The sequence below is a fragment of the Anoplopoma fimbria genome, chromosome 19, assembly GCF_027596085.1.
Source record: "Anoplopoma fimbria isolate UVic2021 breed Golden Eagle Sablefish chromosome 19, Afim_UVic_2022, whole genome shotgun sequence".
In the NCBI taxonomy this organism is placed as follows: Eukaryota; Metazoa; Chordata; class Actinopteri; order Perciformes; family Anoplopomatidae; genus Anoplopoma; species Anoplopoma fimbria.
Window position 1 is genome coordinate 8,652,643 of NC_072467.1, and position 19,134 is coordinate 8,671,776.

General features: G+C 44.9%; 1 protein-coding gene across 1 annotated transcript; it reads left to right on the forward strand.

Annotated features, from left to right (window-relative positions):
* Positions 1–1,880: 1,880 nt before the first annotated feature.
* Positions 1,881–18,865, forward strand: tshz3a (teashirt zinc finger homeobox 3a). Its single transcript, XM_054619730.1, is given in 3 exon segments — positions 1,881–2,376; positions 14,693–16,372; positions 16,375–18,865. Coding segments are annotated over 3 exon segments (3,354 nt in total). The 5' UTR covers positions 1,881–2,336; the 3' UTR covers positions 18,009–18,865.
* The last annotated feature ends 269 nt before the right edge of the window (positions 18,866–19,134 follow it).

Consider the following 19,134-nt stretch of genomic DNA (forward strand, 5'->3'; position numbering starts at 1 on the left):
TAAAGTGACAGCGACCCAGCCTCTGTGCTCTTAGAGACGGGGAGAGGCGGGGGCGAGTCCTGATCAGAGAGGTCTTTAATTCTTGTTCTCTGAGTGAGGATGCTGTGTGTGTGTGTGTGTGTGTGTGTGTGTGTGTGTGTGTGTGTGTGTGTGTGTGTGTGTGTGTGTGTGTGTGTGTGTGTGTGTGTGTGTGTGAGAGGAAGAAAGAGAAAGAGGGATTGCATATGTTTGCAATCGGATGTGCATAAGGTTTTAGATTTGTATCTGAAAGAGTGGGCAGATCCTTGACTCTGAGGACTCTCTACTGCGTGAGTGTGTGTGTGTGTGTGTGTGTGTGTGTGTGTGTGTGTGTGTGTGTGTGTGTGTGTGTGTGTGTGTGTGTGTGTGTGTGTATAATATGTGTGCAGCATTGAGCACCCACATGCAGCATGTTTTGGTATTTGTGTGCGTCTTTTTGCTGGCAGGGGTCAGAACACATCAGAGGCACAGGGGGTGACCCGGGACCATCCCACTCTGCAGAGATACTGCTGGCTCGAGAAAAAAGCAAGACGAGTGTTGGAAGAAAAAAAAAACTCATTACCTTGGCACTAAGACTTAGCGCTCCTTCCTTGAACTGGCTTTGATCTCTACCTAATGTGGATATATGGGAGAAGTGATGCTTTTACTGTGATGAAAGCTAACATTTAACTGCTCACATTAAATTAGCGAGGACAGGGCCTCAGGCATGTTTGCATTTTGGGGCAGTGAGGGGGTTGCTTAACAGATTTTTGCACTAGTTATAAGATATTTAGACTATGTGAGCGTGTTTTCTTTTAAATTAAATACAATTATAAAAATGACTGAAGCAACATACACAAGGCCATTCCACTAGGGCTCATCGCCTTCTGTATCAGCACTTCCTTTTATCTATGTGGGCTATTGAACCAAATTGTATTTAACTCCATTTTAGACTTTACATGTTTTCTCTATTTTTACACCGTACATAATACAAACCTCAAACCTTAAACGAATTTCATTGTAGGCTATGTACTATCTATTGGTCTCTGTCCATACTGTAATAGCTACATAGCTGAATTATCCTGCTGCACATTATTTATATTATTGTGTTTACTTTGTAAATATCAAAATACATCCCCTATTTCTAATACTACCCCACTGGTTTTACATTATACTTTTGTTTATTTTAAAATAAATCTATAAGCACATTTGCAACTGTTTACACTTTCTGCTAAGATGCTTAACTACAGTTACTGTGTGAAATGTTATCTGATCTGATCAACTGTTAAAAATAAAATATAAAAAAAAAACGTTTTACATTCATTACATCAAACTACGTATAGATCTGTAATAAATAATGCCTTAAATGCTATTTTTGATGCACAAATCAAATCTAATTATTATCATGAACATGAACAAAAGCTTTGGAAATGTGTAACGTTTAATAAAATATGACTAGTGGATGAGTGTAATTTGCATATTGACGCAGAGCTTGTAACAAATGTGTTTTGTCAATTGTCAATTATAATCACTTAAAAGACTTTTAAAGGCCAATAATAATAATAATTAGAAACAATTAACGCAAAGTACTAAATGTTTATAGAATATAGAAAATAGAAGCATAATAATAATAATAATAATAATAATAATAATAATAATAATAATACAATGATCTATAGACTATATTGTATATAAACAATACTGTGACAGATTAAAACTAAAAATGTGTTGGATTCAGCTATGATGACACATATCTGTTTTGTTTTTTATTGCAGTATAATTCAGATTGTTTTGTGGTTTTATTGGTAATTATCAGCCTGCTGTGTTGTAACAATCAACCAACAGCTCGTGAGCTGTGATTCACATGAAACGCAGAGGTGGGAGGACACTCGTGCGTGGTGTCCGCCCCTCTCTGAGAAGTAAAGAGTTAACGGAGCGGTGGGTTTGCCCATTCTCCTGCTGTGAGTGACGCGATCATCTCTCTTATCCCTCAACTTTGCCTGTTGCCAGACCAGGCAGCCGAGGTGGACGCTGGCTATCACCGCTGACATTTTCAACGCGATCAAACGCACACACAAGAAGGAAGAAGAAAAAAAAATAATCCCCCCCACCTCGTTTATTTATTTATTTTCGCTGACTTTTCCTGCGGGCTGCTATTCCGTAACGATGATTTTTAGTTTTCCTCTCCATCGGACTCCCCGATGGTGTGCAGTCTACTGCACGAAGGCGTGAATCTTTTTTGAGTAGAGGTGGATCTTCCCGGATACGGCGAGGGGGCATATTAAATATATAAAAAAAAGGAAGACTTTTCACGGAAATCCCCCTTAAAATAAAAAAAAATGCCGCGGAGGAAACAAGAAGCGCCCAAGCGCGCAGCAGGTATGTGTATCCAATTGTAATGGTTTACTATCAGAAAACTGCGGATGTTACCTTTGTTTTGTAGAGCTCACTTTATAGTCACTGCATTTCCGTTTCCACTTTGTCTTCTCTTTTTGTGCGTGTGTTGCTCTCTAACGATCCGCTTTGTCACTCATGACTACTCTTGTGAGACCTCATAGAAAGTGTTCCTTTATGAAAGCGGATGTACAGTTTCTACACAACAATCTGCGACCCTGCGTTTTCGCTCTGCACGCTGTGAAGCTGCTGTAGTCCCGACGGACGAGTTGCCTGCTGTAAACTTTCGCTTCCTATTGTTCCCAACTTGAATCCCTGTCAGTTCACCGATCACAAACTGCCATGTACGTTTGATCTGTAACGCGTAGGCTAAACCTCTGTGGAAATCAGCAGTGTTTTGTTGATGGTGAGAGCCCGAGGCGTGCCATAAGGGGGACATAAGGGCTTTGTGCGCATTTGATCCGAGCGCATAACTTCTTTGCACAAGCTGAGGGGAGGAAAAAAAAGCCCCTACCTCTGATTTTTTTTTTTTTTTTTTTTTTTTTTTTTTTTTTTTTTTTTTTTTTCCTTTTTTCTTTTCTTGGGATAAGATAAACAATTTGAGTGAGACAATGGGGTTTCGTGGGCTGGAAGGAGCCATAATCGACAGTTGCCATGTCTGATTTGACGGTTGATTGATTGGCTGTCATGCGGCTTTGAACTGATCCTTCCCGATTTGCATCAGAAAATCACTTCCCACCATGTGCTGCAGGCCCCTGACGTCACGTTTGAACCACTTTGAAAGGCCCTGTGTACTTTTTAGCCTCTCACATACACTCAATCACTCCCTCTCTCTCTCTCTCTCTCTCTCTACCTACCTCTCTCTCTCTCTGATGGTCAACTGACTCACGAAAAAGTGAAAGAAGGGGGGGGACAAAGTGGTTTCACAGTGAGACATCACACACATAAACAGACACACACACTTCCAGCAGAGAACATCACACTCTCATGTGCACGTGCTCACTTGTTCACTTTGAAGACACACACACACACACACACACACACACACACACACACACACACGCACACAGTGGGTAGAGGAGGTGGGAGGAGTGGGTTAGAGGTTGTAAAAGGAGCCGTGTGCTATGTAATGGAGGGGAGGAATGGGTTTGCTCTGTCAGACCGGGCCGTCACAACGGCTTTGTTTCATGTTTGATTTAATTGTCTCTCCCCTGACAGGCCCATTCATCAATGGCTTTAATGGTCAATCAGAGACAGGCTGAGTGAGTGCTCCCATTCTGTTTAGCCATAAGCTGGCCTGGGCTTTTATTTCATCAAAATGCCCCTGCCTAATGTACATGCTCACTGGCTCAGAGTGGCCGCGGGGAGCACATAAAGAATGACTGAAAGCTTTCTGATTTCAGATCAGTGAGAAGGATGTTTTTTTCTTCATCTCCTCCTCTCTCCTCTCTCCTCCCTGCTACACTGCTGTTTCTCTGTTGACGAAAGGGAATAAAGGGCTGTAATATAGATCGTTTTGTGTTTTTAGAAAACAACTTTTTTCTCCCTGAAACCACGCTTCTTTGTTCATTCATTCATCTATTCATTTCTTCATTTTTTTTTCATGCTCCCCTTCCACCCCTGTCAGTCAGCCCGTGCAGCTGCAAGTTATAAAGTTGTCAACTGTTCAGTGGCACACAAAGGGTGATGATGAATTGATTGCAGCACAGAGCATGGTGATAGAGAGAGCAAAGAAAAGGATGACAGATGATGGGCCTTGATTAGGGACTTAGGGGGAGAGTCAGCCCACTGCAACCTTGAGACTTGCATGAAAAATCTACCCCCCTCCCCTCCACAAACACACACACACACACACACACACACACACACACACACACACACACACACACACACACCCTGCCTTGCTCTCTCATTGTCTCTCCAACACAATCTCTCAGCTTCTCCTTCTTTCCTTCCTATGTTTGAGAGGGTTTCTCCCTCCACAGTACAAAACTTGTTTTGCCTGCTTCATTAGCGTTGGTCCAATTAGCCGTGAGGCTGATGGAGTCCTGACAGGCCCTGTGATTGGAGATGACAAGCTCGGGGTGCCCAGCCCAATGAGGTTTGCCACCACTTTGATGTAATCAACTTGATATTACACAGAGCCGCTCGCCTTTGGTTGTGCTGTAACTCAATTTTCCGCTGCAGGTGACAAATGGGCCTGCCTACCTGGGTCAGGTCTGAGTGCTCTTAACAACAGCTGTTGTGGGATTTAGATGTGGTGTGAATAAATAGTTACTCTGAGGGCAGCTGGCCACGTAAACAACCGAGCAAACATGAGAAAGAGACTCTACCAGCTGTGGAAATACAGACCTACTTCCTTCATGGCTGCCGATTAGCTTTCGCCACAAGCCAGAAAGCCTGAAGCTGTTGAAAAGGCAGCAGAAAGTTGAAATACTCCACGGACTTAGCAGGAAGTTCACATCGGCTTTACAACGTGTGGGCAACAACGGGGCTATTTGGCTGGAATGTCTAACCTGTACAGTATTTCTGCAGAATGGTGTCTGTGTGTTTACAGGATCCAGTGTGTTGCATGTGTCGGTGCACTATCAGGCTTTGACATAATCTGCTCATATGTGTATGGTATGAGTTTGTATAAGAGAGAGTGTGACACAGGAGAGGGGTCCGGAGGAGGGGGGTTGTCTGATTTGGACCATGCTCCACAGCAACAGTCTCTTGTTTCTGCAGGGTCAGGATTAACGCTGCCAGACTGGCAGCCATCACTCATGTCTGTCTCTGAGTGTATGTGTGTGTGTATGTTTGTAACATCAGTGGGCATGAACTTTCTGATTTGTTGGGTTTGTGTGTGTGTGTGTGTGTATGTGTGCGCGCTTTGGCTAGTGATAGTGATGAAAGGAATTGTAACTGTAGACCACCTGCCGGGGTCAGGCCGTAATTCTCTGAACTCTTTAGGCCCGTTTACGTTGCGCAGTTTCTTCTTCTCTGTCTTTGCACACCACCTATGCAGCGCACGTACATTCCAACATAGAAACACAAGACAAAGCACACAAACATGCAGTGTTGATGCTTGTAAAGATACGAGCATTCACAGCACACATTGCAGACACATGCACACATGTTGTGACTGGCTTGTAAAAGCGGCAACTGAAATGAAGTAAGCTGTTTTTATATCTGTCTGCCTTCCTGTTGTTTATGTGTGAAAAGCATGCCCTTAACGGAGGCAGCGGGGGAGCACGAGTTGGGACTTAATTGTTCGGCCGACATACGGGCTGACAGCGTTTGCTAGCTTTAACAACAATACGCCCCCGCTGGTGATGTTTGCAGGTGCGAGTGCGGCAAATGTTTTGGCCTTGAAGGCCCCGTTGCTAATGAAAGTCCTGTGGCTGGATTCCGTTGAGGTTGAGTCACGTCTGTGATCTATGTGTCTGATAAGTGCATACCTAATGAGGCTGTGAGCACCAATGGAGGGAGGAGGAGGAAGGCTGACAGAGTGTTTCCCACAGGTATTGACAGATGCCTTTTTGTTTTTGCCATAGGCCCTGACTCCATAAATCCTGCCTGTGTAATGATAACAGTGCCACCCTGCCAGCGAGTGAGTGAAAGAGACAGTGTAAGAGAGAAAGAGGGCAGAGGGGGAGGAAAAGGAGGAGGTGCTGGTGGTGGGGACGATGAAGAGAAGAAGAGCGGGGGCGGTGAAATGGGCCTTCTCTCCTTTTTAACACACACTTGGCAGATGTCAAGCCATAGGGTTGGGCTTTTGGAGAGAAAGAGGAGTATAAGTGCTGTAGTACGGTCACAAAATAGAAAACCGTTAGCCATCCACTCTTCCCTTTTCAGTTTTCAGTGTGCTTTCAGCCGAGGTTTTCAGCCGGGACTGCTGTCTGGGCACTGAGTCGGAGGCTTTGTAAAAATAGTCCCACCGCTGTTGTGATAGATGCAGCTGCACTGTAGCGACAATTGGGACAGGCTGGATCCCTCCAACCCCACCTCCCACCCACCCTCTCTCCGTCTCCCACTCCTAGAGGTAGCCAGCGTCACAGCCTGATGGGATGTGTGCTCTTTCTTTTTTTCGGGGAAACTGAGCTGCTCCGGTCTTCAGGGGTCCTGAAACCCAATCCAGGAGGAGAATAGCCCGGCCATGCCAGAGAGCCGATTTCCTTTTCAACGGAGTCATTTATCACTGACCCACCCTTCGCTTCTGACACGGTGACGTGTGTCATTTATCAAACAGGCTTTACCAGACACACAGAGAAGGGAGGTGGATAGGGGGCAGAGAGGAAGAGAAAGAGAGAGTGAAAGAGGGGAAAAAACGGGACAAAGAGAAGGAGAGGAATGGAGAATGAGGTGCAGAGTCAATGTAGAGCTGGGAAAAAAAGACTGTTGTTTGTGTGTGTGTGTATGTGTGTGAGAGTTTTTCCAGGGAAGAGTGAGTTTTCCTGAAACCCTTGAGGAGAAGCGCTTGGGAGGGGAGATTTCTTCGAGATGACAGAGTGGATTGAGTTACACTGAGTTGTGTTTTGATGAGTGACAGAATGTTCTTCCATGACACGTCTCAAGATGTCTGAATGAAGAGGAGAAATATGCTTTGTGAGTACACAAAGTCCGACAAGTGTGTTGGTGTTGTTTACTCATAATATATGCACAGCGAACACACATAGGGGCGCCTTAGAGAGGTGTGTGTGTGTGTGTGTGTGTGTGTGTGTGTGTGTGTGTGTGTGTGTGTGTGTGTGTGTGTGTGTGTGTGTGTGTGTGTGTGTGTGTGTGTGTGTGTGTGTGTGTGTGTGTGTGTGTGTGTGTGTGTGTGTGTGGTGTGCCATATGGCATGTGTGTGTGTGGCCATATGGCATCAGCGTTTAATGCTGTACGTGTGTGTGTGCGTGCTGCTCCCTGATGAGCAGGGCTGACAGGTATCACTCATCCAGCAGCCTGGCCTTTAAATGAACCCGAGCTGCTCTGCTCCCCCGTGGCCCTAACAGGCTCTCTCCAAGATGGATGCTTCTTTAAAAATCAGATTAATGATGGATACCAGGCTTATAGTGCCATTTATCATGAGGAATATTATTTAGGCCGGCCGTGTATGGCTGTAACTGGAGAGCCAGGACGAGAAGAAGCAGGGTGGAAAGCCTTAGACAGACACTCACTGTGTGATGGATGGCTGAGCGCTCTCTCTGAGTGTTACTAGACACCAGTGCCGCAGCAGTAGGCCATAATCAGATAGCCTAGGGATGTTTATCCCGCGACTACACTACCCAGATTGCCTTGCCTGGAGGGTTGCGTTTTGAAAAGTATCGTCTATCATTATTATCATCTTAAAAAAGTTACTGGAATCATGAAAAAACTATAGACACTGAAGGGACCATAGACGCCTCAATGGCAATTATTGCAATTGTACTTTACGAAATGATCCATTGGATCCAATCTCACTAACTGTCGTGATTACCTAGATGTTTCCATTAAGCTTTGCCCAAAAGAGTCCCCTGCCCCGCGCCATTCCCCAACAAGCATGAATAAAAGAGTACAGTGAGAGGTCAAGGCAAGGCCAGCTCTGCCGCTGCTACAGAAAATGAAAAACAAAAAAATCAGTTGTTTTGTTTTTCCATCTACTTCTTGGTCCCTCTCTCTGTCTCCTACCTCCTCCTCCTCCTACTCACTACTGTGATTTATGGTGGCCATCCATCTTCAGGCTGCGTCCATCACCTCCTCGTTGCTAGGCGATCATGGCAGCAGCTGCGCGTTGTGAGAGGGGTTTGGTCGTCCCACTCCCAAGCCTTGACTTTATTCCCTTCACCCCCTGATTCAACTTTGAGCACAGTCCCAGTTTTAGTTCCGGCTACAAGCCACATATTTAATCCAAGTTTCAGACCTGAACCCATCCTTTGTTCTTAACTGTATCCCCTGTTTGAGCTCCTCATGTAGTGTCATCTACTCAAGACTTAAAGTAGGCCTGATATTAAACTGGACCTGAATTGTTTAAACTCCAGCCTTAAGCTCAGACCTACAGTAATGTTGGTTTTAGCACAAACCTTAAATGAAGGTTGTTGGGCTTTTTTTGGTCCCTATCTTCATAGTTTTACCCACCATTCCAATATGGCATAATACAATTTTACTTGCCTTTAATCTTCTTTTTGAGAAGCAATGAAACCATACCAACCGCACCTGTACACCGTGCCTCGAAAAAGGCATTATTAACTAAGATAGTTTTAAGAGTAAGTTCATTTCACAATGAAAGCATTAGCCGATCAGACAGGTTTGAAATAGATTTGGTTATATTCAGTTTATTAACAGGATTAACAGTGATATAATTTACCTTAGAATAGATTTTATCTTGTGTGTTTGTGAGAGTCAAAGTGTGCATGCACATGAGTTTCTGATGGGGGATTTCCGGTGGGTCAGGGGGAGAGAAAAGCCACAGTGCCTGGAGCACATTGGACAACAAGCAGGGGTCGCGAACACCCAACTGATTATTCTGGGGGGTCGCGACTCATAAAGGTTGAGAACCATTAAATAGTTTAGTTTAGGTTATTGGCTGTGTTTTGAACTCTGTCTGATCTGGTGAAACTAATGTTTGTAAGTGTGTTGTAAAGCGGTGGTCTGAGTAATTCTTGCATTCTTGTGTATCTACAAAAAAAGCTGAAGAGTAATATATTTACACAGCCTTGTGACCTTTTAACAACATTTTTATATGAGGCTTAAACAGTTTGAGGAATGTGCCAATAAACAGCAGCAGGTATAGTTTAAGAGAGTCCGCCTGACTACATATCATCAGACCCGCTCTCTGTGCATGTCGGAGTGGAACACCGCCTTCCGATCCTCATGACTGCCCTTGGTTCTGCACCTGTGGAAGCTGTTTGTGTTGGCTTTTTGTTTGTTTCCTTTTTTATCGCTTATTGTGGCTGCGTCAAGTTAAAAACTGGGACTGGAGCTATGAGTCACCTCGTTCTCCTCTACGTTAGAGTCAGTAACGGGAGACCTTTATGGGTTTGCGGCCCGTCTCATGTCAGATAACCGAGATGAATTTTCGGGTCTTGAAGGTCTGTACGTGCAGCTGGCAGCTTAGAGGTCCACTCATAACACAACAATCAGCCGAGGGTGGAATCTATTCAGTTTCTCTCTCTCTCTTTCCTCTTACTATGTGCATTGACAAGGTTCAGCCTCAAGCTTTGCCTGGGGCCAGAATGATCTCTGTTTTTCCCATCTCCCATATCACACATCCTGCACTACAATCGGCGGACACAATGTATTCACAATGCCATCAGGGGGTAGAGAACACACACAAATAAAAAAACTGACAGACATCCTCGATCTTGTAACATGATCGCCTGTATAAGCACAATGTTCTCGAGCAGCAGAGTTATGTATTAAAAACGAAAAAATGAAGAGCACAAGATGGCCTTCTCTGGTCATATCCAGAAAAAGCGAATTATGTCAGGACTTATTCATTTTTCAAATGGCCACAGATCACCTGTTACGTATTTTCTCGTGGGACTTTCAGCCAGACTGTAAGGATCAAAGGGAAAGGAGGGGAGAGAGCTAAGTTTGATTGAGTGTGTTGCTTTGACAAATGTGTGCAACAGAAAGGCATTTTAGGTATGTTACTGATCTGCTGCTATTTTGACAGAATGGGGCTGTTTTGGACTAAATTATTCTAATCTATTTAAGGAGTTTTAGGCTGCTGGGAAACTTGAGAGAGTGAGTGGAAGTCGGTGGTTTGTGTTTTTTTTTTTGATTGAGACTGAGGTGACTTCCTGTCCTTTAACGTTCTGGAGCTGTTTCCTGTCAGTAAGAGCCCCCTTGCTGAGGGGCTGTGTTGGTTTAAGGGCGTCGGTCCGGGTAAAATACTGTACACATGTCAAGAAAGACTAGTCATGTTGTAGGACAGTTTAACTCTCCCCGCTATCCGATCCCCGACTGACTTCAGATATCTCAACCAACATGCAATCTAATGTCTTGGCAACTACGTTCTCCTTTCCTCCGTTCTTCAACTGGATGATAATTATAATAATTATCTTTATTTATATGTTATCATTTATACAATACATGCATCTCTATGTCTATAGAACAAAATCCCTTTGTCATGCATTGTTGTATAATTTATTAAACCATAAACAATAGACTGCAATCTCTGTACTTTCTTTGTTCCTGTTGCTTGATTTTTGTTGTTGTCTTTGAACAACCATAAAACTTTTTTTGTAATAGTAGCAGTAAGCTATAAGGGACCACCCATGTAGACCATTTCCTCCCCTCCCTGTATCCCACTGGTGTCTTTGTGCACGGTACAGTTCTTTATGCATACTGTTATTATAGATATAAATAGAGACGTAATCAAGCTTTAAATCCAATATAAACAATGCTTTTGCTGTAGCATTAGTTTCTGTTTTATTTTCATAAAAAGGTTGTTAAATAATAATTATTAATATTATTATTTGTGTAATGCAAGGAAATATACACATTCATTTACATTATATATTATATGGTTTTATGAAGTAGGCTGCACATTACTTCACATAGTAGTAGCTTTGTGTGAATTCAAACAGATCTTTCTTTCACCATATTTTTGCACCACAATTTCAAAAAAAGTCACAGAGGTAATGTACTTTTTACCACAATATACAGACAACAAAAATCTATTTTATTTTGTAGCTTTTAAAAAAAAAAAAAAAAAAAAAAAGATGTAATGTAGTACTCATGATGACCGCACCTTTATTTTTTTTATATCATATATCATGATATCAAGCGGTCATTTGAGTATGAGGGTCGGACACAGGTAGAGTTTTTAATGACACATCCTGTTTACCCCGCTGCTGTTGTGGGTGTGATCTGGCTCCCAGAGTGTTTTCCCAGCTGTGGGGGCCAGACCAGGAATATGCACTGTGTTTATTAAGAGACAAATTGAAGAAAAAAAGGGACAGGACTAAGTAGTAGCTTGATCAAAAGGTATGGGATTACGCTCCCGCAAATTCACATTCACTAAACGTTATTCAAATGTATTTGAATCGAGCTGCGATAATCTCGCAAAGAAAGGAATGCGTAGTTTTTCTCCTATTTGTGTTTATTTATTAATTTCTTCCTTTTTTTTAAGTCTGCATATTATCGCATACGAAGCCTATTTAAAATGCATCATCAAAAACAGACAGTGCTTTCAGCAGCACTTGAGGAGAAATAGCCCATGGGACAGAGGGAAGGAGACAGACAGAGAGAGAGACGCTGATAGGCTCTGCTTTAGAGGCAGCCACAGCACCTTCCTGCTTAATCACCCCCTGTCCCTGCCCTGTCTGTTGTTCCTGATCGTCAGAGCAGCACTGCAGTATTTCTATCAGATGATCTCTCCCTCCTCGTCTGCGGCCCTTATGTTTATGAAAATGATACTCCACAGGAATGCCTCCTGCATGCCAAGATGTCACTGTCTTTCCTCATCGCTTGCATCTACGTGCATGTACGAGTGTGTCTGAGAAAGGGGGTTGGGGTTGGTGGGGGGGTTGAGCTGGTGTCATGACTGACTGACTAGCTTTATTTATAATTACGTGGGGGTGTGCGTGTGACGTCGCGTATCTTAAGGTGAGGAGTGTGTTTTCTGCATGCGCGGCTTATTTTCTGCAGCTTTTGTGTTTGTGTGAATGTGTTATTGCTATTTCTGTGTGAGCCGTGACTGAGATGTTGATTGTGTGAAAGTGCACCTCCTACCCTTCTCACCCACACCACACCCCCACCCTGAGGAATCAATCATGGAACCTAATGATTCTTGTCTTTCCCCCACATGGCATCAGCTCACTTTATCATAACATGAACACACACACGCTCTATCTCTCTCTCTCTCTCTCACACATACATACACACACTCAGAAAACTCATACATTGGCCCTACACCATATGCTTAGATATTAGTTAAGACTGCAATCAAAGAGTATTGTTGTATTCATAATCCTCTTCTTTTTTTTTATTCTATGGGAGCCTCTATACTCCCATCACCTTTTATTAGCTTGATAAATCACCTCTGTTGTCAGTCAAGCCAGGGAGAATAATTGGATGTGGTTGTCGCCCTGTGTGATGGATTATCAGTCATTGGGGATTAAATTAACAGATAGTGCTCAGACATAATGGTTTTTGTTTTGCATTTTAAATTGCCTGGGAGCATGGCTAGACTTTGTAGGCTTTATAGCTGGTCCTTTTGGACTTCTCTCCCTCTCTATGTGCTACTCAGGCCTAATGACAAATTAACAATAACCTATAGGGCCGCAGCTCTATTAGTAAGAAATGTAAAACATTTACGGCCAAGTTAAAGCACAGAGAGAGCCCTGGGAAGGTTTACGAATGTGATAACATTACAACAAATAAGATGTGGCAATAGTTTGATAAACTAGCAAGACAATGTGAAGAAATATGTGGAATAAGAGAAAGGTGACCTGACAACTTCGTCAGACGGTATGCCAGGAATCGCCTGATGCAAGCTGACATCCGTGACCAGCGAGTGAGGACACAAACACATTAACTACCTCATCCTGACTGGATTTCCTCTTTCAAATGAGAGTCTGACACAAATACCTTCCAGAGTTGAAGCGGAAGAGAAAGTAAAGGGAAAAAGAGGGTGCAGGCAGTCGCTTGAGCGCTTGTAGCTCAGAGATATCTACCTTGTGTGTTTGCCCGAGCGTGAGCGTTTTACCTCCTCGCCCCTTTTTCCATCCCACCAGACCCCTCCCTCTTCTCCACATCCACATTATCATAATTGTGTCCAGAACATGAGGGGCCGGGGAAGTGATCATGTCATTTTATTTACACCCTGCTTGGCCTTTTTTACAAACGACATGCCACTGACTGCCAAGCGGACTGGGGCCCGACGACATCTTTTGATCAGGGCTGTCGAGGCCTATCAGCGGAGAATGGCAGGTAATGGATACCCAGTGACAAACCAAATCTCCGGGAGGACGGAGACTGGGCTGCACCTGCCAGGTCTCCATTAAGCTGGCCTCTCAGTGGGGCTGCCTGCTGACTGTGCCCCCAGGGCCCAAATCAGACCAGCGCCAGCCGCATGGCTGCCTAGAGATTGGCTGTTAGCACTGGAAATGAGAGTTATTTCAGCTATGACATTTTTGTTTAGACTGGACGTGAGTGTGTGGGGCGGTGGGGGGAATGAAGGATTTAGTCACAGTGTGTGTGTATGTGGGTGCCTGTTTGTGTCCACATGCCCAAGCTCCATTGTATGAGTGCCCAAACTATAAAAGCTTATACCTACAGCTTCTTTCCGTGGCATTTGTCTTCGTTTACAATATTGTCCAAACGGCCGCAGACCTGTCCACAGGCCATCTGCTATTTTCAGAGATTATTTGTTTTTCCTTAAATTGAGCGGTTTGGTGAGTGAGGTGGACAGGAAATGAGGGAGGGGGTATGGTGACACTGTGGAAGAAGGGGGTGAGTGGTAGGTGATTCGGCGTTGGGTGGGTGGACACAGGACACGGATCGCTTATGCTTTGCCATCAGGTTGACGCTTCTCAAATCTCACCTCGTTTGCGTTATCATTTATCTTTGAATGATCAGAGAAATGTATTTGTATTATGTTTGCATGACATTCAACACCTGTTTTGACTGGTTGCGATTTGCTTTTAAGAATGCAGCTTGAACAGAAGAGTATTGACTATCTTCTACATATTAAGACACTAATGAACTCACTTCAGTCCAGATGATACTGTACGATGTCTTTTCAACATGTCGACAAAAGTCTGACATCCCTTTCTTGAAATCCTTCAAGATATGCTTTTTGTCTGTGTGTGCGAGTGTGTGTCTGTATGTACTGTATGTGTGTGTAATCAGAGAAGAGGCAGATGAAGAGGCGTCAGACATATTAACTGACAGATGGAGGTTGATCCAACTCATTTATTACCCCAGAGGAGAATGCCACAGTGAGATTGGGCTTCATTAATTTCAGATTTAGTTTTCATTTCAAGCTGTTGCGCCCTGAGATAAATAAAATGGTGCATTATGTTTTTGCCAAGATATTTCTTTTTTGTTTTCCTCCAATAGAAGGAGTGAAAAGAGGGGAGGCATAAGTTCCGTGTGGCTGGGGTAGTATATAAATACAGGCTCGCCTAGAGGAAAATAACACCTCAACGGTTGATGAGGTGAAATGGGATGACTGTAATTTCTCAGCTCAGCTTTAAAGGCTCCCACACAGATGGCTCATTTATCCCTGGGAGTCCTCGGGCACACATAGCAGGGAAACTTTTTCTCCAGTTATTCTAACATAGCGTGTTCACTCCCTGCAATTTAACTCATCTCTTTCTTTTTCTCTTTGTCTCCATTCTGCTCGCAGCCTATTCTCCCGAGGAGCTGACAGAGCACACTGTGGAGGATGAGGAGGCGGAAGCAGACGACCTGCCCTCAGCCCCTCAGGATGACCTTCCCATGAAAGATGAGTTTGTGGAGCAAAGCGGAGGGCCTGCCAAGGAGCAGGCATGTGACCAGGAATCAGCCGGGGCAGCAGAGCTCTCAGGACAAGAGATGGACAGCGAGTCACATGTGAGTGAGACCAGTGACCGTCTCTCAGACTTTGAAAGTCCCTCAAGTAAAGCCGAGGGCAACTTGGTCACAGCACCTCTGAATGGTGGCACTAAAACACCTCCCATAGGCATGGACACCTTAGAACAAATGAAGGTTATATACTCCAGCTTCCTGACCGGGCCCTTGTGGTCACCGCTGAACTTTAATTCCACACCGCCACAGGCGCAGACGTCGGCCTCCACAGAGAAGCCAGCTCGCAGCAACAGCACTAGTAGCAGTAGTAGCTGCAGCAGCGGGAGCTATGACTGGCACCAGTCTGCAGTGGCAAAGACACTCCAACAGCAGACTCCCCAGAGCCGTCACCCTGCACAGTCTGAGACCAGCCTCTTTAGTACAGTCCAGCTCCACAGGCAAAACCCAAAGCTGTTTGGATCAATCTTCACCGGGGCCAGTAAGTTCCGCTGCAAGGGCTGTAGTGCTGCTTATGACACCCTGGTGGAGCTGACAGTTCACATGAATGATACAGGCCACTACCGCGATGACAACCATGACAAGGCAGGCAGTGGCTCAAAGCGGTGGTCTAAGCCACGTAAGCGGTCCCTGATGGAGATGGAGGGGAAGGAGGATGCCCAGAAAGTCCTGAAGTGCATGTATTGTGGCCACTCCTTTGAATCGCTCCAGGACCTGAGCGTCCACATGATCAAGACCAAACACTACCAGAAAGTGCCTCTGAAGGAGCCCATGGCCCCCGTGGCAGCCAAAATCATGTCTTCTAAGAGAAGGGGACTCGTGGGGTTGGACTTCACGGGGGCACCACGTTCTCGAGAAGGAACCCCCAAAGCTAAGCACTCACAGGCAGACCAAGGTGAACCCCCACAGAAACCCTCCTCCAGCCCATACACCACCCCCAATAACCGCTACGGCCACCAGAACGGTGCCAGCTACACTTGGCAGTTTGAATCCAACAAATTTCAGATCCTCAAGTGTATGGAGTGTGGGAGTTCCCATAATACACTGCAAGAGCTGAGAACGCACATGATGGTGACAGGACACTTCCTGAGGGTGACCAGCTCTGTGGGGAAGAGAATCAAAACACTTCCTGAGGCCACCTCCCCCAACCCTGGGAGAGTTGCCACACCTACTGAACAGAGGGTCCAGTCTGTCCCACTCGCACCCTCCACCTTCTCTCCTCCACCTCCTCAAACTACGACAAGTCCCCCCGCCACCTCCCCTCCTCTTAAAGAGATAAAAAAGGAGGAGGTAGAGGAGGAGTGCTCTGCGCAGGAGGCTGTAAGAAATGAGAAGCGAGTTGCAGCGTCAGTCGGGAAGGAAGAGGATGCCGAGAAGGAGGAAAAATATGACATCTCGAAGTATAGCTATCTTACTGAAGAGGATCTGAAGGAAAGCCCTAAAGGTGGTTTTGATATTCTCAAATCACTGGAAAACACTGTGACATCAGCCATCAGCAAGGCACAGAGTGGGAATCCAAGCTGGGGGGCTATCCTAGCATCCATGCAGCCTACCAGTTCCCCAGTGCCCTCAAGCTCCAACAGGGCAACATGGAAAAGATTTCCCCACTGAAGTTCTTGTTCAATGGAGGGGATGGAGCACTGTCCTCCCTTGCCAAGAACCAGCCCCTCATTTCCCCACCTCTTAGTCAGTCCTCCCCCTTCCCCAGCAACAACTTCCAGGCAATGGAGGATTTAGTGAAGAAAGTGACTGAGAAAGTAGCAAAAGTAGAGCAAAGGGTGAAGCAGTTGTCCCCAAAGATGGAGAACCACCCCTCTCCCTGTAGTAGCGAGGCCGGAGAATCGCATAAGGGAGGAGAGGCAGACTCTCCTCGGGAATGGAGGGCAGTCACGCCAGCCAACAGCGACAGGGGAAGCCATAGCGACAGAGCATCCCCGGCAACCGAACCCAAGAGAGAAACAGCAGTGAAATCCCCGCTCGCCTCTACGCTGAGATGCAGTACAGCCATTATCACTGGCCATACTCCTCCAGAGCAGCCCTTTGTGAACCCTCTAAGTGCTCTTCAGTCAGTAATGAACATTCATTTGGGGAAAGCAGCCAAGCCCTCCTTGCCAAACCAAGATCCCCTGAGCCTGCTCTCCAGGCTCAGCCAGAGCATGGCTGAGAGGGCCGCTGTGGCCGCTCCTCCCTCACAAACCAAAAAGCCGGAAAGTGTAGTTGATAATAGCTTTTGCCAGCCCAGTGATGACCAGCCTATGGACCTCACCAAAGGGAAAAGTGATAGAGGGGGCTCTGTAGGCTCAGCCCCCCTAACCCCTTCATCCACGGCTTCCTCCATCTCCCCCTCCTCCCTTTTCACTCCTGCAAAGCTAACGGTTGTCTCGCCCTACACATCCAGCAGCCCTCTGCATGAAAACGCATTGTCGGATATCTCAGACATGCTGAGGAACCTGACACAGTCCCACCATGTCCCAAAGCCTCCCTCACGGTCCCGGGTCGCAGAGAAAGCCGAGATCGTGGGCTCTACTCACGACGACGACGAAGCGTCCCTGCACGGACACAAGCGCAAAGGCCGTCACTCTAACTGGAACCCCCAGCACCTCCTCCTCCTGCAGGCCCACTTTGCCTCGAGCCTGAGGCAGACATCAGAGGGGAAGTACATCATCAACGACCTCAGCCCACAGGAAAGGATGCATGTGTCTCGTTTCACAGGCCTCTCCATGACCACCATCAGCCACTGGCTGGCTAACGTCAAGTACCAGCTAAGGAGAACTGGCAGAACCAAGTTCCTTAAGAACCTGGAATCGGGTCAACCTATATTCTTCTGTAGTGACTGTGCCTCACAGATCCGCTCCCCAGCAGCGTATGTATGCCACCTGGAAACCCACCTAGGGTTCAGAATCAGGGACCTGGCCAAGCTGTCCCCTAAACAGACTGTCAGGGACTCCCACACTCTGTCTGAGAAACTAGTGCCCCTGGAGTCCTTCCTTTCTCCCCAATCACAAGATGACTGCAGTAGTAATGGGTCAGTGTTCCGCTGCCAGCTCTGCGTCCGTAAATTTGCCACTAAGCACGCCATCAAGCTTCACCTCAGCAAGAGCCATGGGAAATCTCCAGAGGACCATCTGCTATATGTGAGCGAAGTAGAGAAACACTAAATTACTCTCAGCAGTAGACGTACTGGAAAACATATGTAGAATGGACAAAAACAGTATATTTGAGAGTGTGGTAATGCACAAAGATGGCATGAACTACTGTTAAAAAATGTCAGCACATGGTGTTTACATCTATTCGGCCTATAAACATTTCTGATTTCTCTGTATTTCAAAAGACATTTATTTCACATCAAAGTATACTGTAGGTCAAAGATATTCAGCCTGATTTGTTGAGGACAGATTCTTTCATGATCATGGTGAATCTCTTGACTAGAAGGTCAGCTAATAACTTGAAATGTATTAACTTTATTGTATTTATTTTGTATTTTTGTGAGTTTGGTTCTGATTTGCTGGTAGACTGCATGTTCAACAAGTTATACTGTTAACATTTGTACAGTCCTGTTCTGTCCTGTTCACATTTTAAAATGCCCTTTCAAACTGGTCATTTTTTAACACCTTAAAACAGCCAAATTCCTGGGAACGCTCCTTTTAAAGATCTGCCAAACAGCAAAGGTTCATTGCTTGTTTTGTTTTTTAGTTTTCTCTGTACAGCCTGTTGATTTTCTTGCTGATTGTAAAAGCTGCCTTGTTCTTTATCATTGAGTAAGGGGCACTTAAAATCCAGGTCTGTGTAAAAATGTATATATAGTGTATAAGCTTACAACTTGCTGTTTAAATTATGCATACTTGTTATATTTCCTAATTTAAGAGGACTATGACTATCCACTGGTGCAGAGCCTTTGAAGAAGATGAAAAGGACATTGTTTTGCACAATAGTTTTATAAATGTTATTTGATAAAAAAAAGAAACCAATACAAATATGTTAATGCCTTGTGCTTCTATGATTAAATTGAATTAACTGCTGCATAAAAACATTTGTTTTCTTTCATATTTACCACTCACAAACATTTATAGATCCAGGTGCATTATGAATCTCTAATCTAAAATACAATATTTCAACAAGCGACATTTCAAATCGGTTTGTTAATGAATAGAGATAAGTGGCACATAGCAGTATTGTCCAAAATGTTATTCTCAAGCTGTTATCAAATGTTTCACCTGGCTTGCAGGAACCTATACATCTAAGAGGAAAGAAAAATCATCCCTCCCAATTTTGTCTCACCTTGTG